The sequence below is a fragment of the Trachypithecus francoisi genome, unplaced genomic scaffold (genome assembly GCF_009764315.1).
Source record: "Trachypithecus francoisi isolate TF-2019V2 unplaced genomic scaffold, Tfra_2.0 Lachesis_group21, whole genome shotgun sequence".
In the NCBI taxonomy this organism is placed as follows: Eukaryota; Metazoa; Chordata; class Mammalia; order Primates; family Cercopithecidae; genus Trachypithecus; species Trachypithecus francoisi.
Window position 1 is genome coordinate 27178264 of NW_022681467.1, and position 23137 is coordinate 27201400.

At 47.6% G+C, this 23137-nt stretch overlaps 1 protein-coding gene across 19 annotated transcripts in view; it reads right to left on the reverse strand.

Moving 5' to 3' along the window:
- BCL2L1 (BCL2 like 1) overlaps nt 1–23137 on the reverse strand; it is a 64516-nt gene that overhangs the window by 38553 nt on the left and 2826 nt on the right. For 4 of the 19 annotated variants that reach the window (XM_033186036.1, XM_033186032.1, XM_033186033.1 and 1 more), the window contains exon 3: nt 21151–22429. The exons of 10 other annotated variants lie outside the window; for them this stretch is intronic. In XM_033186036.1, the coding sequence (XP_033041927.1) occupies nt 22151–22429 (279 nt within the window). In that variant the 3' untranslated portion in view covers nt 21151–22150. Of the gene's footprint in view, nt 1–21149; nt 22430–23137 lie in introns of those variants that run through there. 5 more of the 19 variants (XM_033186037.1, XM_033186035.1, XM_033186031.1 and 2 more) reach the window with 4 other exon arrangements.

The window sequence follows — 23137 nt, forward strand, 5'->3', positions numbered from 1 at the left end:
GAGGACTGGAGAGGGGTCTAGGCTCCTCCCCGCTGGACCAGCCCCTTTGGCAAAAACAGGAGATCATGCTGCCTCAATCCAGGAGACCAGCTGATGAGGCAGGAAGGGAGCCAGCAAATCCTAGACTATAATGTGCAGTTTGGGACAATCCCAAGGTCATCTATGTAATTAGATTTTTTTTTTTGGAGACGGAGTCTTGCTCTATTGTCAGGCTGGAGTGCAGTGGCGCGATCTCAGCTCACTGAAACCTCCACCTCCTGAGTTCAAACGATTCTCCTGCCTCAGCCTCCTGAGTAGCTGGGATTACAAGCACATGCAACCATGCCCGGCTAATTTTTTGTATTTTAGTAGAGACAGGGTTTCACCATGTTGGCCAAGACGGTCTCGATCTCCTGACCTCGTGATCTGCCTGCCTTGGCCTCCCAAAGTGCTGGGGTTACAGGCGTGAACCACCACGCCCAGCCTGTAATTAAATTTTTTAAAAACCATCATTTTAAATGAATCTGGGCAATATTTAGTTATAAAGAATGGCAGAAAAACTGCTCAGTTCAAAGGACTTTTGTAACATACATTTGTGTGAACTAATTTTAGTTTTGGCTCTTGTCTTCTTACCCATATTTTCCTTTCACCTGACTCCCTTAGCTACATTATCCTTTTGGTTGTATGAATTTTCCTAAGTTGCTTCCAACTCTTTGTAAAACGGAGCAAGGTTCCAATAAAAAATAAGAGTTGGTCCAGTGGTACTCTTTTTCTAAGTGGTACAGTGGTATATATAAAAAATGATTTTCCAAACAACTCATTATAACAATTAAGAATAAGTGGCAAAGGCCGGGCGCGGTGGCTCAAGCCTGTAATCGCAGCACTTTGGGAGGCCGAGGCGGGTGGATCACGAGGTCAGGAGATCGAGACCATCCTGGCTAACATGGTGAAACCCCGTCTCTACTAAAAATACAAAAAACTAGCCGGGCGTGGTGGCGGGCGCCTGTAGTCCCAGCTACTAGGAGGCTGAGGCGGGAGAATGGCGTGAACCCGGGAGGCGGAGCTTGCAGTGAGCAGAGATCGCGCCACTGCACTCCAGCCTGGGCGACACAGGGACTCCGTCTCAAAAAAAAAAAAAAAGAATAAGTGGCAAAAATAATGCATGTAAATCACTGAATACAGTGCTTGGCACTTAATGAGCATTCAAAAGTAGGATGAAAGAACACTATTAATTCTCATTAGCTTCTCTTCTCTGGGCCTCAGTTTTTTCATGTCTTAGGTTTTCTTCATTTGTTTAATCATTTATTCAAAAACTTTTTTTTTTTTGAGACGGAGTCTCGCTCTGTCGCCCAGGCTGGAGTGCAGTGGCCGGATCTCAGCTCACTGCAAGCTCCGCCCCCCGGGTTTACGCCATTCTCCGGCCTCAGCCTCCGGAGTAGCTGGGACTACAGGCGCCCGCCACCTCGCCCGGCTCGTTTTTTGTATTTTTTAGTAGAGACAGGGTTTCACCGTGTTAGCCAGGATGGTCTGGATCTCCTGACCTCGTGATCCGCCCGTCTCGGCCTCCCAAAGTGCTGGGATTACAGGCTTGAGCCACCGCGCCCGGTCATTCAAAAACTATTCACTGAATGTTTACTACCTGCAAAGAACAGGTGCAGACACTGGAGATACAACGATGAACAAGCCGAACTCCCTATAATCATGGGGTTTATATTCTAATAGAAGAGACAGACAAAAACAAGTAAACAAACAAAAAGAAAATTCCAGGTAGAGGTTGTTACTATGACAAAACTACAAGAGACTGGAGAGGAATTTAGAAGTAGCATGACTACTTTAAACTGAAGGCCAAGGAAAGTCTCTCAGAGGAGGTGACCAGCAAGCTGAACCCAATGTAGGACTCAGAAAGGAAATACCAGGGGCAGAACATTCCAGGCAGAGTGAAGAGCAACTACAAAGGCCCTTGGGCAGGAAGAAGTTACGCCAGGATCCAGGAGCAGCAAGGAACTCATATGGTTTGAGTGGAGTAAGGGAGAGACGGAATGATGGAGGGGCAGCCAGGACCAGATCACACAGGCCTCAGAGGATGGTAAGAAGTCTGGGTTTTGCTGAGTGCAGTGGATCACAGCTGTAATCCCAACACTTTGGAAGGCTGAGGCGGGCAGATCACGAGGTCAGGAGTTTGAAACCAGCCTGGACATCATGGTGAAACCCTGTCTCTACTAAAAATACAAAAATTAGCTGGGCGTGATGGCAGGTGCCTTTATTTTTTTATTTTTATTTTTTATTCTTTGAGATGGAGTTTTGCTCTTGTTGCCCAGGCTGGAGTGCAATTGTATGATCTCAGTTCATTGCAACCTCCGCCTCCCAGGTTCAAGCGATTCTCCTGCCTCAGCCTCCTGAGTAGCTGAGATTACAGGCATGTGCTACCAAGCCCGGCTAATTTTGTATTTTTAGTAGAGACGGGTTTCTCCATGTTGGTGAGGCTGGTCTCGAACTCCCAACCTCAGGTGATTTGCCCGCCTCAGCCTCCCAAAGTGCTGAGATTACAGAGGTGAGCCATTATGCCAGGCCAGTGGGCACCTTTAATCCCAGCTACTCAGGAGGTGGAGGCAGGAGAATCGCTTGAACCCGGGGGGTGGAGGTTGCAGTGAGCCGAAATGACGCCACTACACTCCAGCCTGGGGCGACAGGGCGAGACTCCATCTCAAAAAAAAAAAATGTCTGGGTTTTATTCTAACTACAGTAGAAGACCACTTGGAGGGTTGTAAGCAAAAGTGCAGTAAGATCTGAACTTGGTTTTTATTTTATTAAATTTTTTGAGACAGAGTTTCACTCTTGTTGCCCAGGCTGGAGTGCAATGGTGCAATCTTGGCTCACTGCAACCTCCACCTCCTGGGTTCAAGTGATTCTTCTGCCTCAGCCTCCCAGGTAGCTGGGATCACAGGCATGCGCCATCATGCCCGGCTAAATTTGTATTTTTAGTAGAGATGGGGTTTCACCATGTTGGTCAGGCTGGTCTGGAACTCGTTACCTCAGGTGATCACCCGCCTTGGCCTCCCGATACGCTGGGATTACAGGTGTGAGCCACTGCTCCTGGCTAATTTTTTGTATTTTTAGTAGAGATAAGAGTTGCATCATGTTGGCCAGGCTGGTCTTGAACTCATTACCTCAGGTGATCCATCTGCCTTGGCCTCCCAAAGTGCTGGGATTACAGGCGAGAGCCATCATGCCTGGCCTGAGCTTGGTTTTCTTTTTATTTTATTTTATTTTCATTTTTGAGACAAGAGTCTCACTCTGTTGCCCAGGCTGGCGTGCAGTGGTGCAATCTCGACTCACTGCAACCTCCGCCTCCTGGGTTCAAGTGATACTCCTGCCTCAGCCTCCAGAGTAGCTGAGATCACAGGCATGCACCACCACACCCGGCTAATTTTTTATTTTTATTTTTAGTAGAGACGGGGCTTCACCGTGTTGGCCAGGCTGGTCTCGAACTCCTGATCTCAGGTGATTTCACCTGTCTTGGCCTCCCAAAGTGCTGGAATTATAGGCATGAGCCATTGAGCCCGGCCCTGAATTTTTTTTTTTTTTTTTTTTTTTTAGGCAGAGTCTCGCTCTGTCGCCCGGGCTGGAGTGCAGTGGCGCAATCTCGGCTCACTGCAAGCTCCGCCTCCCGGGTTCACGCCATTCTCCTGCCTCAGCCTCCCGAGTAGCTGGGACTACAGGCGCCCGCCACCTCGCCCGGCTAGTTTTTTGTATTTTTAGTAGAGACGGGGTTTCACCATGTTAGCCAGGATGGTCTCGATCTCCTGACCTCGTGATCCGCCCGTCTCGGCCTCCCAAAGTGCTGGGATTACAGGCTTGAGCCACCGCGCCCGGCCCCTTTTTTTTTTTTTTAAGACGAGTCTTGCTCTGTCACCCAGGCTGGAGTGCAGTAGTGTGATCTCAGCTCATTGCAACCTCTGCCTCCCAGGTTCAAGCGATTCTCCTGCCTCGGTCTCCAAGTAGCTGGGTTCTACAGCATTTACAGGCCCACGCCACCATACCTGGCTAAATTTTGTAATTTTAGTAGAGACGGGGTTTCACCATATTGGTCAGGCTGGTCTTGAACTCCTGACCTCAGGTGATCCACCCAGCTCAGCCTCCCACTGCACCCGGCCCTAAACTTTTTTTTCCTCTGTCACCCAGGCTGGAGCGCAGTGGCCCGATCTCAGCTCACTGCAACCTACGCCTCCCAAGTTCAAGCGATTCTTCTGCTTCAGCCTCCCGAGTAGCTGGGATTACAGGCATGCACCATACCCGGCTAATTTTTGTATTTTTGGCAGAGACAGGGTTTCACCATCTTGGCCAGGCTGGTCTTGAACTCCCGACCTCATGATCCACCCACCTCGGCCTCCCAAAGTGCTGAGATTATAGGCATGAGCCACCACGCCCGGCCTGAAGTTGCTTTTTAGAAGACCACTTTGGCTGGAGTATTGGGCAAGAATGATTTTCTTTTTTTTTTTTTTTTTTTTTTTTTGAGACGGAGTCTTGCTCTGTCGCCCAGGCTGGAGTGCAGTGGCCCCATCTCAGCTCACTGCAAGCTCTGCCTCCCGGGTTCACGCCATTCTCCTGCCTCAGCCTCCGAGTAGCTGGGACTACAGGCGCCCGCCACCTCGCCCGGCTAGTTTTTTGTATTTTTAGTAGAGACGGGGTTTCACTGTGTTAGCCAGGATGGTCTTGATCTCCTGACCTCGTGATCCGCCCGTCTCGGCCTCCCAAAGTGCTGGGATTACAGGCTTGAGCCACCGCGCCCGGCCCTAAGAATGATTTTCTAAGGTCCCTTCCCAGCTCCAATCTTCTGACTTTTCCCCTGTCATTCTAGGTTCCCATGAACTGGTTGCCTGAGCAATAAAGACACAGATTCTGGATTAGAGTGACTAAAGAGCTTAGAGTGGTTCCTTACCCTTGGCCAGAATAGGGAATCTGTGTCACCTTGTTCTGCAGGAGATGGAGGAAGTGACTCCCTCAGGGAGGGGTGGGAATCCCTTCTTGGAAAACATCCTCAAACCACCTGCATTGTTTCTGCCTCCTGTGTGGAAGTTTCTGCCAATGACACAGTGCTCTCTGGAATGCACTCCCCACCCCCAACGCACACACCCAATCTTCGGTTTACAAAGGCATAGCTGTACTTTGCATTTCTCCTAGGATTTAGTTCAAAGCTAGCCTACAGGAAATGGTTGATAAAGAGTTACTGATTGATTACTAAAGAGAATATTCTCAGTCATTAAGCAAATATTAATGAGTTATATGAGTATTAATGAGTTTTATGTTGGTCTCTAGGGGTGCAAGGTGATTAAATGGGCTTCTGGTCTTCACGGAGCTCAGAATTCAGTGGATAGACCAAAAACCAGAGACGACTACAATGCTGGATACAACAGTTATAACAGCAACATTTACTAGGGCCTTCCTTATCCAGAGGTAGGACAAGTTGGCTTTGGAGCCAGACTACCTGGGTTCAAATCATGGTTTTACCACTTACTGGCTGTGCATCTTTGAACAACTTCCTTAACTTCTCTATAGGAATAATAAGAGAGTGCCGGGCGTGGTGGCTCAAGCCTGTAATCCCAGCACTTTGGGAGGCCGAGACGGGCGGATCACGAGGTCAGGAGATCGAGACCATCTTGGCTAACACGGTGAAACCCCGTCTCTACTAAAAATACAAAAAACTAGCCGGGCGAGGTGGCGGGCATCTGTAGTCCCAGCTACTCTGGAGGCTGAGGCAGGAGAATGGCGTAAACCCGGGAGGCGGAGCTTGCAGTGAGGTGAGATCTGGCCACTGTACTTCAGCCTGGGTGACAGAGCAAGACTCCGTCTCAAAAAAAAAAAAAAAAAAAAGGAATAATAAGAGAACCTACCTGAGTGGTACTATTTTGAGAATTCAACGAACTATCTCATATAAAACGCTTAAGTGCAAGTGCTCCATAATGTTAACTCTTACTAAAATTACCTTAATATCTGTACTGTATGAGCTTACATACATCCTTACAAAAGGTTCTTAAATCCTTACAAAAACCCTATGAAGTATTATTATTATCCCCATTTTTCAGATAGGGGGACTGAGACTCAGAAATGGAAAGGAATGCACCCAAGATCTAACAGCTGATACGGAATAGAGACCAGATTCAAACTCAACTCTGTCTGATTCCAGAGCCCATACTTCCAATAACAAAATGATCCCCTTTTCATAAAGACCCCCAGCACAGTGCCTAACACACAGCAGAGACTTTATAAAGGGAGCTATGGTTATGATGTCATTGTCCCTGGAGTTTCCAGCTGTAGATGCCGTAGAACCCAGAGGAGGCCTCTCTTTCACCTTAAAGGGATCTGAGAAGGGTTTAAAGGTGCTGGGAGTTCCATAGGTTTCCCTCACTGGGGCCTGGGATACTAATATGGAACCTACACTAGCACCACTAAATCAGACCCAGAAAGTTTCCCCAGGTGTCCAAACACCTGCATGAACAGGCAGGCAGTTTCCTCTAGGCTGACTTCTTGTCTGGTCCTACACATCTCTCAGTTTCATCACTCAGCCACCAGCCACAGGGCCTCATGTGTGCACCTGCTGCTTGACCCAGTCCCAGGAGACACTGAGCCTTAGAATTGGGCTCCCTCTCTGGACCTTGCCCCAGAGGGCTATTGCTGAGTGACTCCCTGGGACTTCCCTGACATGGTAACCCCTAGGGCTCCAATTGAACGTGGGTGCTGTGAGCAAAGGGAAATTCTTTGGAGTAGCAGATGGAGAGTGGGTAGAACAAGAGGCAGTTGTTCTGGATCAGAGATAAGCATGGGTCATCAGAGATATACTATGGGTCTGGATTTTATGTTTAAGCAGCACTGATCCTGGATAGTTCAGAACTCCCACACTGAAGTCCAGCCTAGGCAGGTAAGGACCTCCTGGAGCTAGGCGTTAATACTCATTTCTACTTCTCATCTGAGTCATATTCAGAGTCTGGCCTTGCCTGGTAATTTGACTGCAGAAGGCAACCCATGGCTGCATCAAGGCACCTCAAGCCTCATAGAGAGAGAAAAGGGAAAGACTCAGCATTTGGTGAGCTTTTGCTCTGTACCAGGCACTGTGTAAGTGCACTTTACATATACCATTAATTATTAGGAATGTTTATTAACCCAGTCACTAAACACTCAGCCACCAAGTACTAGGCCCAGCAGTAGCTGTTAAGAGTGAATAAGACACAGTTTTTATCCTCAATAAGCTCAGAGCACCTCATTTAGTCTTTCTCCCAACAACCCTCTGAAATGAGTATTACTTCCATTTTATAGATCTTCAGGTTTACAGAGGGAAAGTAACTTGTTCAAATTCATGAAGCCAGTTAAGTGATAAGATATTGCTTCCACTCAAAAAATCCTTGTTGACTGAATGAATGACACAGCTATGGCTGTGACTTTAGTCAAGGAGTAGCAACAAGACCAAATATTTATAGTTCTCAAAGTGCTTTTTCATCTATCATCTCTTTGGGCCTCCCTGCTAGCCCATGAGGGAGGCAAGGCGGGTGTTATCTTTCTTCAACATGTGAGGCAACAGGCAGAGCTTGGGCAAGAGGCTTGAGGCCATAGAGCAAACAAGGAGTGAGTGGGGCCATCCTGGAAAAACTCCAGAGTTCCCACAATGCTATGTTTTATCATTCAAACATGTGTCAAACACCTACTGTGTGCCAGGCATGCTCCTACACGCTTTAAATATTTAACTCATTAAGTCTTCTACTAAGTCAACAAGTAAGGAGGTCCCTGGGAAGATAAAACAAAATATGCCCCATTGCCAAATGCCTAGTCAACAACACTAGCCAAACCTCTACTGTGTACAAGGTATGATTTGGGATCCTTGTAGAGAAGGTAGGGGACAAGGTTGTGAGCCAAGGCCCCAAGCTTCAGGTACCTTAAAATCTCTAAACACTTGGTCCAAAGATATTCACATATTCTGTCAGCCTGAAAGTTCACTCTTGGACAATAGCAATGACAACAATTTGCTTACCAGTGATTGCAATGTGACAATAACAGTAATAATAGTAGCTTGTTATACTAAGTAATTACTATACGCTGGGCTCCTTGGTAAGTGCTCCATGTATCTTTTCAACTGTTTCATGCTCTTAAGAGTGTTTCAAGAAAAACACTGTAGGCTGGGTGTGGAGGCTCACGCCTGTAATCCCAACACTTTGGGAGGCTGAGGCAGAAGGATCACCTGAGGTCAGGAGTTAAAGATCAGCCTGATCAACAAGGAGAAACCCTGTCTCTACTAAAAATACAAAATTAGCTGGGCGTGGTGGCCTGTAATCCCAGCTACTCGGGAGGCTGAGGCAGGAGAATGGCTTGAACCTGGGAGGCAAAGGTTGTGGTGAGCCGAGGAGGTCACACCATTGCACTCCAGCCTAGGCAACAAGAGCGAAACTGTCTCAAAAAAAAAAAAAAAAAAAAAAGAAAGAAAGAAAAGCACTGTATATTGTTACCTCTTTTTCATACATGAGGAAACTAAGGCTGGGAAAGATTAAGTATTTGCCAAAGATAACTATTAAGCAAGTGAGACTCACCAACTCAACACTGGTTTGTCAAATTTCATACCTGACTCTTAACAACGATGACATTTCTCCCAAGGAGGCAAGGCAGACACCAGGAATACCAGGAGCAGCTGCTGCCTGAGAGAGTGGGGGGCCTCCAGAGCCCCCAGAAGAGTTTTCCTAACCCCTTTCCATCAGGTTTTAACATCACACTGAGATGGGGAGGTAAGGAAAGAATGGTTAGGTGTGCTCAATCTATCCTCAGGGCAACAAGGGTCTGGCCCTCTTTGTTGACCCTCAAGGGAAGAAGTTTATGACCTTCTATTTGTCACTCACTAACCCTCTAGAGAGAAACGGAAGGGGGCAAGGGCATGGGAGTATTTTATCCCTGGGGTTGGGGGGCACACGCAAGGGAAGAAGCAGCAGCCTTACTGGCTCTTTCCTCCTCTGGGCAAGAAGCCTGTACATGTGATACGGTGTGTGTCATTCACATGGAACCCCCTTGGGGAAATGCCAAGGCACCTTTTGGACCCAAGAAGCCTCAGAGAGGAGAGACTGGCAAAGCCCTGAACTGCAAGCTAAGCTGACAATTTCTAAGCATTGTAACTAGGTCATCAGGTTCTTGGAGAAGCCAGCTGTGGCTGGGGGATGGGGAGGAAAATTTTGCAGCCTACCAAGATCCCTACTTCCCTTTAGGCCCCACCCTCCCTGAAATCTGCACCTGCTCCCAAACTGACCCCTCCCCCAAGCTGAGCGCAGCTGTCAACGGCTCCCAATGCCCCGCCCTTGCCTTCTTTGGGCCAGAACCATGGGGGCCTCTTGGGTAGGAGGTACCTGATTGCCACCTGAGCTTTTCAGAGAAGGAGCTGTGGGGCAGGGAAGGATTGGCCTCTACTGGAAGATATTTCTCGCTCCACCAGGGCAGCAAGAAAGTTAGGCCCCTTTGGGCCTACCTAGGGTACCCTTCCTGGCACTGTCACTGCAGGTGGCAGGAGACAGGTGATGTTTACCCTGCTGAGGGCAAAGTTGCCAAAAGGCTTCAATCAATCCTTTGAATCTGCACCTGGCCCTGAGTCCCAAAATAACAACCAGGGCAGCTTACCTGATCTGCAGGTTGCAGGTGCCTCTGGCTTTTCTCTCCCTGCAGCTCTGCCTGCTGAACCCTGGCTGGCAAGAAATTCTTTTTCCCAGGGGTTACTGGAGACCTGACTGCATCCCACAGATGCTCTGGGCCTCTCCCCATTGGGCCCACCTCTACCATCAACTATCCCCATCCCTCTGTCCAGAGGCCTCTGTCATCAGCCACCTGCTTTTTTCCCTGACCAGCTTTTTTGCTGACACAGACTGTCTTCGGCTCTAGCCAGTTTGCCTCCTCATCATCTCCCAAATGCTTCATACATACTCCACCCTGGGTGTTCTGTCTGGGTGGTTCTTACCTGTCTGGCCTGCTCGTGTGTGTGTGTGTGTGTGACTAGCCTGATCTTTTGTGTGTGTGTGTGTGTGTGTGGCAGTCTCCCTCTGTCACCCAAGCTGGAGTGCAATGGCATGATCTCAGCTCACTGCAACCTCCACCTCCCAGCCTCAAGTGATTCTCCTGCCTCAGCCTCCCAAATAGCTGGGATTATGGGCGCCCGCCACCACGCCCTGCTAATTTTTGTATTTTTAGAAGAGATGAGGCGGGCGCGGTGGCTCACGCCTATAATCCCAGCACTTTGGGAGGCCAAGGTGGGTGGATCACGAGGTCAGGAGATCGAGACCATCCTGGCTAACATAGTGAAAAACCGTCTCTACTAAAAATACAAAAAAAATTAGCCGGGTGCGGAGGCGGGCACTTATAGTCCCAGCTACTTGGGAGGCTGAGTTAGGAGAATGGTGTGAAACCGGGAGGCAGAGCTTGCAGTGAGCCGAGATTGTGCCACTGCACTCCGGACTGCGGGACTGAGCAAGAGCAAGACTCCGTCTCAGAAAAAAAAAAAAAAAAAGTAAAAGAAAAAGAAAAAAAGAAGAGACAAGGTTTTGTCATATTGGCCGGGCTAGGCTTGAACTCCTGATCTCAAGTGATCTACCTGCCTCAGTTTCTCAAAGTGCTGAGGTTACAGGTGTGAGCCACCATGCCCAACCATAGCCTGCTCTTGTTACATTCTTTTCATCTATTTAAACCCATCATGGTCCACATCTTCCTAAGACATAGCAATGCCTAACATTGACTGAGTATGTCAGACACTGTGTGAGGTGGTCTACACAGTCACTTACTCATTCAACAAATATTTGCTGAATGCCTCCTATGTACCAAGCACTCTGCTAGATGCTGGGGATGAAAGACAGGATAAAACCCCTGTACTCTGAGAGCTTATGTTTTACTACAGGAAACAGATGGTAAACGTGTAAACATGGTGGCCTCTAGGGAGGTGATACCTGAGTTGATACCTCAATGATAAAGAGAGAGCCCTGATCAGATCTATAGGATGAGTGATACAGGCAGAGGAAAAACAGCAAGCCTATAAGGAAGAGATTACTATCATCTTCATTAAGAGATTAGAATTATCCCCATTTTACAGACCAGGAAACTGAGGCCTCAGTGGGAACTGTACAAAGCTTGGTGCTGAGAAAGCTATGATTATTCAAGCCGCCAGTGACCTCTCTCCTTCCTAACCCTTTCCACTGTTGGTGCAGGAGAGAGTCTGGATTGGCAATGCAGTTGGCTAGGGAAAGGGTGCAGAGTGATGATATAGGCTGAGGGTAGAGGCCTCTGGGCCCAGTAATCAACTGAGTAGTTGATGGTGGAAGTGGGCCCATTTGGCAAAGGCCCAGGGCCCAGCAATGCAGTCAGGTGGACTTAACCTCTTCTGCTTTTGGAGTTTACTCCACAGGTTTGGCACAGTTTGCCTCAAGCCATTCACCAAGTGTTTGGGGTCTATTCCTACTGCTTCAAATGAGTTTGCTTCCTTAGGGGCAGAAACTTTTTTTGTAGCCTAACCTGTATCTAATAATAACAACCCTTCATGTTCATTGAGCAGGCCCTGGCCAAGTCCCCACCCAACCGCAGGCCCTGAGCCAGGTAGTCAGGGTAAAATAAGCCAGTCTGGGCTTGCAAGAAGCAATGACGCTTATAGGCTTTTGCATCAGACACATCTGAGCGTAAGACCCAGCTCTGCCTCTTATAAGATCTGTTACTGTGGACACATTAGGGAGCCTCTCTGAACCCTAGATTCTCCATCTTCACAGGACAGCATTTGTGAGAACCAAGTAAGATGATTATATCAAGGGCACAAACACAGCACTTGGCACAAAGCAAGTAACTACTCAACACATAGTACCTGTTATTATTACCAAAAAACACACTTACATTTCACTTTCTCATTCATGCCTCACTTACTCTGGTGGCTTGGCATTATTCTTTCAGGCTTATGGATGAGAATTTGAAGCTGATTTGCTTTGTGTTATGCCACCAGCAAGGAGTCAAGCTGTCTCAAATGTGAGGCCAGAGTTTTGTCTGTGTATGTGTTGAAGGTGATTAATACATATCAACTATAATGAATCTTGCCTGGTGTGTCAGGGAGCTGAGGAGAAGGATGGATGGCGCATGTAGAGTGATTCAGATGGCGGAGGACCACCAGCAAGACCCAAGGTGTGGAGTATGGGAACAGACCATTGAGGGGTGGGACTCAGTTCCAGTTACCACAATATCCACAGTATCACTAGCATTTAGCACATTACAAAGCATTTGTCAGTATTTGCTGATTTAACAAAAGAAATGAAACTCCAAGGACAGCTCCAAGCCATACATCCAGCTTTAGGAGAGGCAGACAGTATCGATAATACTGTGTTAAAAGCCAGAACATGAATTCTAAGCCTGATGCTGCTATTTACTGTGGGACAAGAGCCCTTATCTTAGTTTCCTCTCTAGAAACAGTGCTGAACATACCCACCTCACCTACTTCACTGGGAAATAACTTATAAAAGGAGTTTGGTAAATTAAAAGTATTATCATGCACATAAAAAGAAAAATCATGACAATACAGACTACTAAGGCAATAGAGTGTGAATCCCAGCTCTTCTTGGTACTAGCCTCTGAAGCTCTGGGCACAGCACTTTTCTCCGAGCCTCAATTTTCTCAACCATAAAATGAAGGTAACAACACCTACTTTGCAAGATTTGTAAGGATTGGAGATAAAAGGGACAGGCTTTAGAGTAAGAGAGACCTGGTTTCAAATCCTGACTCTGCCTCTGGCTAACTATAAGCCCTCCCAAATCTCAGTGTCCTATAATGATAAGGTTGTTGGGATAGTAACGGAGATGATGTTAGTAAAGGCTGTCATATAGTGAGCACTGGATGAATGCCAGCAGTCATCTAGACAATAGTGAACTGGATGAGGGAACACAGTGGAGTGTTTAAAAGGGGGAGGTCGAAAGCTACTCTCCCAGGCTTTGCCACTTACTAACTCTGCTACTTTGCATAAGTTGCTTAACCTCTGTGTACCTCAGTTTCCTCACACGTGAAACAGAGATAATAGAACCTACTTCAGAGTGCTACTGTGAAAATGAAATCTATTAATACATGTAAAGCACTTTGAACAATGGCTGGCATAGAGTAAGCACTCAATAAGTGTTAGATACTATTAATAGTAACGTTAACAATAATATTAATCACCAACTGGAATAAGAGGGAGGGACTATTTATCCTGGGACATGGGTATCCCATGAAATAATTACAGAGAAGTCTCAGCTGTTTGTAGGCAAGTTCTTAGCCTCCGAGACTCTATGGAAAGGACATAAGGCTGGGGGTTCCTGAGCAAATATCCCAGTCTCACTGACCAGGAGACCAGTCTCTAGGGAAGCGAGTCAGGCTCCTTGGAAGGGACACTGTGTTCCTATCCCTGACTGACTCGAAGGAACAAAGGCACGTGTGTATGTGTGTGTGTGGCCAGGGAGGAGGGAGGGGAATGTTTCCCTTTCAAGAGAAGAACAAAGGATCTGAGGCATAGTTGAGTGCGTTCCAATCCCCTCCCAGGCCAGCTCCCATTCCTCAGATGATTGTCCAACAAGGTTTTCAACCTTCTAGCTTCCTCCTCAAAGGTGACTGGGGGGAGGGGAAGGCAGGCTCGGTTTCACTCCACCCTCTATCATCAATTTCCAAGAGGCAGGATTTATATGTGCCAAACCTCGAGATATCTCTTAAGAATCCCATCCTATGCAGGGGTGGGGTGGAAACGCCTATGGGAACTCAGGGTTAATGGATGACACAGGGCACTGCAAGCAACAGGTTTAATACACCTCCAGGGGAAGTCCAGGACTGAAACTGCTAATGGGTGATGGAGCCAAGGAGAGAACCCAGGAATTCTAACTGACCTCCCTCACAGCCTAGCCTAGGGTAGGGGGAAATGGCCTTGCAGAACCAAGTAGAAAGGCATTTTCTAAATCTTGAAGGGATGATCACAGCTGGAGGGAGAAGCCGGGTGAAGGAGGAAAGGGTAGGGAGCAAAGAAAGTAATTGACAAGAGGAAAGGTAGGGACATGTCCAAAAAAAGTAGTTTTCAGGAGGCGGACCTCTAGGGACATTGCTTCCAGTTTCCACACTCTTGCCGACAGGGCTGGGACAGGAAGCAGTCCATGGAAGTCATCGCAATGGCATTTCCTGAAGAGCTGGAGAAAAACCTCCAGTTCCGAGGGGAGCACTGGAGGCTACCCAAAAAGCTGTGTGGCTCAGAGTTTGCTCTAAGGCTCAAACTTGGCCCGAGAGTCTCATCAGGGATGAAACCAAATAGCAGACGGTCCCAAAGGTAGTTTCTTCACACAAAAACACAATTTCAAAAATCAATATGTAATAAAAGAGAGGCCAGATGATGTGAGTGAAGAGCCCTAGGATGACATGAAAGCCTTAAGGCATGAATTAATTCACGCAGTCTTCAGAAAAAGGTGCCATTATTATAGCCATTTACAAGTTAAAAGACTTGCCCAAGGTCAAACAGCAAGCTAGTAGTCAACTTCCAATTTGAAAGTCCAAAAACTGCCTCTTCCTCCTGATGTAACCTTGGGCAAGTCAATTCATCTTTCTCACCTGATTTCTCTCCTTTGAAACGGAGATGGCATCCTTCCTGCTCAACTCTCTGGGTGGTTATAAGGATAAAAAAGGCAAGGTCGCCGGGCGCGGTGGCTCAAGCCTGTAATCCCAGCACTTTGGGAGGCCGAGATGGGAGGATCACGAGGTCAGGAGATCGAGACCATCCTGGCTAACACGGTGAAACCCCGTCTCTACTAAAAAATACAAAAAACTAGCCGGGCGAGATGGCGGACGCCTGTAGTCCCAGCTACTCGGGAGGCTGAGGCAGGAGAATGGAGTAAACCCGGGAGGCGGAGCTTGCAGTGAGCTGAGATCCGGCCACTGCACTCCAGCCTGGGTGACAGAGCGAGACTCCGTCTCAAAAAAAAAAAAAAAAAAGGCAAGGTTGATCTGAAAGTGCTTTGGAAGCTGTAAGGTGTTACAGAAATATAGGGTATCACTATTGTGGGCTCAGTGATAAACTAGCCTACCTTGACACTGGGTTTAGTTAAAGTGCTGACATACCTGTCAACAGGAGAGAGACATTTTAAAATATAACTAATGTGAAATATGCCATAATGGTGGAATCCGCCACAAGGCCTAAGGATAGAGAGAACCAGCATTCCTATATTGTTTACTTCAAACCTTCCATCTTGCATAAAGGGAAACTGGGGACTGGGGGTGAAGTGACTTGGCCAAGGTGAGACTGAGAGTAGAACTGGGTTTCCAACTCTAAGACCAGTGCTTATACCACCATCGCACACAAACACTATGGAGCTCCCACTACCACAGAAATGCTAGAAGGGCCTGCTCTGAGATGTGCCCATGGGTCACTATGGTGTTTAGAAAAAGGAGAGTGGATGCTCAAGATTCTGTGAATGGGTCTCTGACATGCGTTCTGTGGTAAAGATAATAAGAATAATGATACCAACATGGCTCCAGGCTCTATGCATCTCAGGTAGACCTCATTGTGTCTTTACCATCACCACCTGTGAGGCAGGTATTATTATTTGTCCCAAGAGTCAGAGAGGTAAAAGGAGCTTGCATAGGTAGACATGGATGAGTTGGGAACTGAACTCAGACAAATTGCATTTACTCAGACAGAAATACTGTTGAAGTAGAAGAGGACCATTAATCAGGATATCACATTTGGAGAGAACTATTCCCCAAGAACATCTAGCTTACTTAACTCTGATTCTAGGACCTCCAAGTAGTTGAAAAATATGGTTTCCAGGGTGGCTGGACCCATCAATACACCATGTGCAAGCCTGGTCTTATTCTCCAGTACCCCTCTCGCTACACTTCTATCTCTAGGTCCAAGCCACCATTCTTTTTCACCTGGCAATTGCACCAGCCTCTTCACTGGGCTCCCTGTTGCCACCCTTAAGAATACAGACCATATCACCCCCACTCCAAATCTTTTGGCCTCTCATTCCACCAAAGCCAAATCCTCATCATGGTCTGTATTGTTCTACACAATCTGGTCCCCACCTGCCTCTCCACCCTCCTCCTCAACCATTCCCTCCCCACCTTCTACCCTTTTCCCCTTTGCTGTTTCTTCTCCAGCCACATTGACCTTCTTGCTCATCCTTGAAAATGTCAAGCATGCTCCCTCCTGAGTCCATTCACTCTGCTTTAAACACCCTTTGCTGTAGGGTACCTACATCATCCACCGCCTCACCTCATTCAGCTCTTGGCTCAAATATCACCTTTAGGTAATACTTTTGTTGGGACTCAGGACATACTATCCCAAAATATGACTGTAGGAAAACAGAATATGCCACCCCAAAAATATACTTCTTCGGCATATCTTGAGCTGGTTATTCTGAGAAACTGCAGACATAAGAGTAGCTCCGAAAAGCTGTCCTTTTGTAAAGGAAATTCACATCTAAAAAGGAAATCTACACTAGTAAAAGTATCTGTATTAGGAAGAGGATTGCTCCAGACAAATTTTATTACCAGATAGACTTTTTATTTATTTATTTATTTTTTGAGACAGGGTCTTGCTCTGTCACCCAGGCTGGAGTGCAGTGGCGTGATCTCGGCTCACTGCAACCTCCGCCTCCCAGGCTCAAGTGATCTTCCCACTTCAGTACACCCCCTCAACAGTAGCTGGGACCACACCACCACCAACTCTTTCCCTTACCCTGCCATAACTTGGGTTACTGCCACTCAAGCCCCTAACAGAAGTCCCAAGCCCCACATTCTTTCCTGTAGCTATATAAGCCTCAATTATCTGACCCTTCTTTAAGCCTCATGTTTTGCAGGACTCCCGTGTATACCCATGTAATTAAATTTTTTTTCCTCCAGCTAATCTATGTCAATTTAATTCTCAGCCCAGCCAAAGGACCTAGAAGGGTAGAGGAAAGCCGTTTTTTCTCCCTTATACCTTCTTTGATCAGTCTTTTTTTTTTTTTGAGATGGAGTCTCGCTTTGTTGCCCAGGCTGGAGTGCAGTGGCGAGATCTCGGCTCACTGCAAGCTCCGCCTCCCGGGTTCACGCCATTCTCCTGCCTCAGCCTCCAAGTAGCTGGGACTACAGGCATGCACCACCACGCCCGGCTAATTTTTTGTATTTTTTTAGTAGAGACAGGGTTTCACCGTGTTGTTAGCCAGGATGGTCTTGATCTCCTGACCTCGTGATCTGCCCGTCTCGGCCTCCCAAAGTGCTGGGATTACAGGCGTGAGCCGCCGCGCCCGGCCTGATCACTCTTTTAAAACTGCAGCCCCACCCTCCCTTGCTAGACATGCCCTATGTCTCAACCTGCTTTATTTTCTTCATAGCATGTACAATCATCTGATATAAACATGTAATTATATATTCATTGCTTGTCACTCATCATTGGAATGTGAGCTCCATGAGGACAGAAACTTAGTTTTGTTTACTGCCATACTCCCAGTATCTTAAGACTACCTGGTACACAGTAGGAGTCAGTAAACAGTTTGACTCAATGAATGAATTATTAGGTAAATAGCCACTCCCATGATTGTTACTCTGGCTTGATAACGGTCTGTTTTTTTCAGAAATTTACTAAGTTTCTCTTTCATTCGGTATCTGCTATGCCCAAGGCCTCTGCTCAGAGCTGAGGAAACAAGCATGGCCATGATGTGGCCTCCACCCTGAGGAGCTCCTAAATATAGGAGAGAGTAAATCTGTTAGAAATGTCTTCTCTGCACATAATTTAAGCTCTACCAACTGTTAACTTCTTTTCATTTATCCAAGTTTTGCCAGGTACCACACCAATAAAAAAAGGACTCAGTCCTGGGGCTGGGCACAGTGGTTCACGCCTGTAATTCCAGCAATTTGGGAGGCCAAGGCGGGCGGATCAGGAGGTCAGGAGATCCACACCATCCTGGCTAACATGGTGAAACCCTGCTTCTACTAAAAAAAAAAATACAAAAAAAAAAAAAAAATCAGCCAGGCGCAGTGGTGGGCGCCTGTAGTCCCAGCTACTTGGGAGGCTGAGGCAGGAGAATGGCATGAACCCAGGAGGTGGAGCTTGCAGTGAGCCGAGATTGCGCCACTGAACTCTAGCCTGGGCAACACAGCAAGACTCCGTCTCAAAAAAAAAATTAAAAAAGACTCAGTCCTTCTTCCCTCAGATATCTGAAGCTGGTGATCATATTCTCCTGGGTCTTCTCTTCCCAGGCTAAACAAAAAGACCCAGTGAGATTGTCTGACTCAGGTCTGCCAACTGGGAACAAGGAAGACAGACTGCTGGATAGAGGAGCAGAAGAGAAGAAGATCCAGGAGCAGAGTGACTCCTTTGAAGAAAAAAGAGGGAGTCCTTAGGGAGGACTCTGTGGAATTAGGTTGGAGATTGGGATGGGGACAGGGCCCCTGCTTAATTAAGGCAGTAGGAGATTATGCTTCTGTAGAAAAGCAGTACACTGGGAATTACCCCTATGTCTATCCACATTAAACTCAGGCAAAACCACAGTTGCTTAAAGAAAGCCCCACGATGGAAGGTTGAGGTCCCTGGCAAAATCAGGGAGGTCGGACACAGAGGAGGACTCTCAAGCCCACTGGCCTCAGGACAGATATCTGCTGAGGGAAGGGACAGAGATAACAACTGCTGCTTCGTGCAGCCCAAACAAATCTGGGGACACCCATACAAAAATCAAGAAAACTCTCCAGGTTCCATTGGAGCCCCCTGAAAAAATACCCGGGTAATTTTCGACAGAAGCTAAAGGGCTCTGTGGGGCTACTGGGGAAATTATTCCTAGGAAGTCTGGAAAACCCTGTGATGGTAACAGAATTTTAAGAGCAACCTCAAATGTACACTCAGAAGAAGTAGGTGTTTCAAGGGGGAGCCCCTGAGACACTTCTACTTCATTTTGGGACCCAAATGAGATTACTAAAAATTTCCACATTTGGGGTTTCTAATGGGGTTTCCCCAAGAAAACCGCAGAACTGCCACTATCTGCAAAGGGCTGAGGTGCTTCAACTAAGCATACATCCATCTGAAGAAGCCAGATGAGGCAATAAGAGATCTACAGAAACTCAGACTACTGAGCCACACAGCTTTAAAAAGACCAAGTTATGTTTTCTGCCCCGCTACACTGTTCATTGCTCCCAACAATGACGTTTCTATCAGGCTAAAGGATTTCTTCAGGAACAGCAATCCCAAAGTAGCCAGGCCCACCTGGGTCCCTTCCCACATTCCCATTGGAAAGCACCAGAAACACTTGTGAACCTTTGGGGAAGGTCATGTATACAACATTCCAGGTGAGTATCACAGGGACTTTGTTTCTTAAGGAGAAACTCTAGGGGGAAGAGTCAGTTCTCTGAGGGAAGCTGCCCATTCATTAAAGGGTTTCCACCCTACAATTATGGCAGGGGAAGGGCTTTTGTGCTAGTTCCTTTACTAGAGTCAAGCTATGGAAACTGGCTATCATTATTCCATTTTACAGGCGGAGGAGACAGATGGACAAGAGAGCCGAACAGGTTCAGCATTTCATCAGGTGACTCCAGGCAGGCAATAATCTGGCTAAGGGTCTATACTTTCAGTCCCTGAAGCATCACTCCACCATTAAGTAGAGATACCTGGGGCAGGCCACCTTCTCCCCACACACACACCGCTGTCATCTATTGGCAGGGCCTGAGAGGGTTTTAACAATGAAAAAAGTGGCCGGGGCCAAGCAAGGTGGTTCATGCCTATAATCCCGGCACTTTGGGAGGCTGAGGCAGGCGGATCACCTGAGGTCAGGAGTTTGAGACCAGCTTGACCAACATGGAGAAACCCCCGTCTCTACTAAAAATACAAAATTAGTCAGATGTGGTGGCGCACACCTGTAATCCCAGCTGCTTGGGAGGCTGAGGCAGGAGAATCACTTGAATCGGGGAGGCGGAAGCTGCAGTGAGCCGAGATCGCGCCACTGCACTCCAGCCTAGGCAACAAGAGTGAAACTCTGTCTCAAAAAAATTAAAAAAAAGAAAAGAAAAAGAAAAAATTGGCCTGGCGTGGTGGCTCAAGCCTGTAATCCCAGCACTTTGAGAAGCCAAGGCAGGCGGATCACCTGAGGTCAGGAGTTTGAGACCAGCCTGGCCAACATGGTGAAACCCCCGTCTCTACTAAAATACAAAAAATAAGCCAGGCATGATGGCACGTGCCTGTAGTGCCAGCTACTGGGGAGGCTGATACAGGGGAATCGCTTGAACCTGGGAGGCGGAGATTGCAGTGAGCCGAGATGGCGCCACTGCACTCCAGCCTGGCGACAGAGCAAGACTCCGTCTCAAAAAAAAAGCAATGAAAAAATTAATAAGCAGCTCACTCTGGGCAAAACCCTGATGCCCACTTGAAACCTGCCATGTCTGAGTTTTTGCAGTGCCAGAATCTGAGGCTACCAACACGCCTCTGGGAACCTGTTCCTGCCAACTATCCTTCCCATAACTACCTGAACAAAGCCAGTTATCAGTCCAGAGTGAGCACCTTGACAGGCATGGTTTGCTTGGCCCAATAGCATCTCTGGCTTTCTGGGTCAGCCTGTCTGGGTCACTTTATTACTCCCTGGACAACTTGATAGGATGAAAAGTGTTTAGGCTTTAGAGTTATGCCAACCTCTATGCCGGGCGCGGTGGCTCAAGCCTGTAATCCCAGCACTTTGGGAGGCTGAGGCGGGCGGATCACGAGGTCAGGAGATCGAGACCATCCTGGCGAACACAGTGAAACCCTGTCTCTACTAAAAATACAAAAAACTAGCCAGGCGAGGTGGCGGGCGCCTGTGGTCCCAGCTACTCGGGAGGCTGAGGCAGGAGAATGGCGTTAACCCGGGAGGCGGAGCTTGCAGTGAGCTGAGATCCGGCCACTACACTCCAGCCTGGGCGACAGAGCAAGACTCCTTCTCAAAAAAAAAAAAAAAAAAAGAGTTATGCCAACCTCGGTGTAAATTCTCATTCAGACACTTAACTGGCTGAGGAATACCTGGGGTCAGTCACTTAGCCACAAAGAGCTTCACTGGGAATGAACTTGCCTACCTTGGAAGGTTACTGTAGAATATATGAATATATATGTAGCATGCCATTTCCATGAAGGAAGGTACCATGTGTGGCTTAGAAGGTACCATGTGTGGCTTATGGCCGGCACCTAGAACACTGCCAGCTTCACAGTAGATGCTCAAGAAATACTGGTTGCATAAGTAGAGGACCTAACACAGTGCCTAGTACTTAACAGGTACTCAATAAAGACTAATTTCCTTCCCCTTTCCTGTAGGGATGCTAAATTTAGAACACAGCCCTGAGTAGAATAGCCCATAACTCCTACCCCCAAGGATCTCCCAGCTGCAGCCTCCAGGATAATTACCCAATGCCACCACAGTAGCCAGGTGGTGCAGCTTGGAACAGGACAGTACCTGAGAGGAGGACGGGTACCTTCTACCCAGGCTCAAAGGATCCTGAGTCAAATGTTCTTTACTCCCTGGCCTCAGGGAGAGAATGCATGCTCAGAAATGGTTCTGACATAACTAGCTCTTCCACACACATCCCCTCTGTTCACCAAGAGGAAGTGACATGTGGTATGTTGTCCAACGGGCTCTGATAATTCTTAAGCAAAGAGATGGAAGATGGAATTTCAATCCAATGGAGATCTAATAAACTTGCCCAGAACTGCTGTGTCTAAGACCTCTTTCATATACACCACTGGGCAGCTGGCAATTCTCTGGTAGGTGTAGCCCTCTGCAGAGGCTGGCTAGCAGACCAGGCACCTCTCCCAGACTGCCTTTTGTTTATAGCTGGCAACAACCCACCTGGTATTAGGACCACTGGCCAAAGACAACAGTCAGGCAAAGTGGGTAAATGGCCTCAATCCCCACTTGGAGATGCCTCAGAGGGTGTGTCTGCAGTACTGGAATCCTGTCCCTCCTGTAATCAACTGAACAAATATTTGCCCCAAAAGAGAATTCAAAGCAGGAGGGAACAGGAGAGGTCACTGCACAAACCAACAGGAACTATTTAATCATTTATCCCCCCAGGGAGTTCATTTACAGAATGGCTTTCAAGTCTAGTCAGCCTTAGCTCAAGAGAACCCACCACCTTTACCTCCCCTGACCCCACCCCAGTTATCTGACCTCTATTGACTTGACCCCCTTGCCTTTTAGAAGAGCTGGCACAGAAGAGTTGAAGTTGCAAAGAAATGGGAAATGAGGAGGTGGGGTCCCAGGGCAAATTCTGGTCTCCTGCTCAGTGGTAAAGTGAAGTGCCTGCCACGCCCTAGGCCCAGCCTATAGACAGTTGCATTCTTGACATTCCTGAGTCCATGGTGCATGTCCCCTTCCACCTCAGCTCCTTCAATGGATGACTTATTTTCCACAGCTTGTTGCTTTTCTGCATATTCTGAAGGGATAGAATACCTCTCATAAACCTTGCACCTCCCCTAGGTAGGGAAATAAGCAAGAAAACAGGACTGAGTTCACTGAAGAGCAAAACTTGCCCACAGTGACCACTGGTAAAGAAGCTTTCACCACCACCTCACCCTGGCTCAGTGATGAGCAGGAGAACTCTCCCTCCCTGGAAAAGGAATTTGCTGGTGTTGGTCACTGTGCTCACATTATTGCCAAGATTTACAATACTCTGTAAGGCAAGGAGAGCTTGCCACATTTTTTAGTGGAAGAAACTAAGCCTTGAGAAAGTAACCCAGCCTGTCCAAAGTCACACAGCTAGTTATATGACGGAACTAGATACATGACAGTTATAAGACAGGGACTTATACCTGCATCTGAAGTCTGTTACTAAATCTCAATGTCCCACAGAGCCCCAAAAAATTGGGTTCTTGCTTTGCCAGCAAACAGTGCTTGGTGAAGAGGCCCCAGGGCTCTGGCCGGAAAGTAACAGGCAGAGCAGCTGGAGCTCCCCAACCGACCCCAGGCAACGAGGTGCAAAGTCCCCGGGCTTAATGTGTGACACAGCAAGTGCTCCACAAACAAGGCAACCATGCAGAAAGTCGCACACTTTGGGGGAAATGAACTTAGGGGGCGCAGTGCAAACACAATCTGCACAGCCTACACTGCCCCAAAATCTGACAATTCTCAGCCATTCAACCCAGTGGGAACTCCTGCCTGTGGCCATGCCCTAGTCTGAGAGA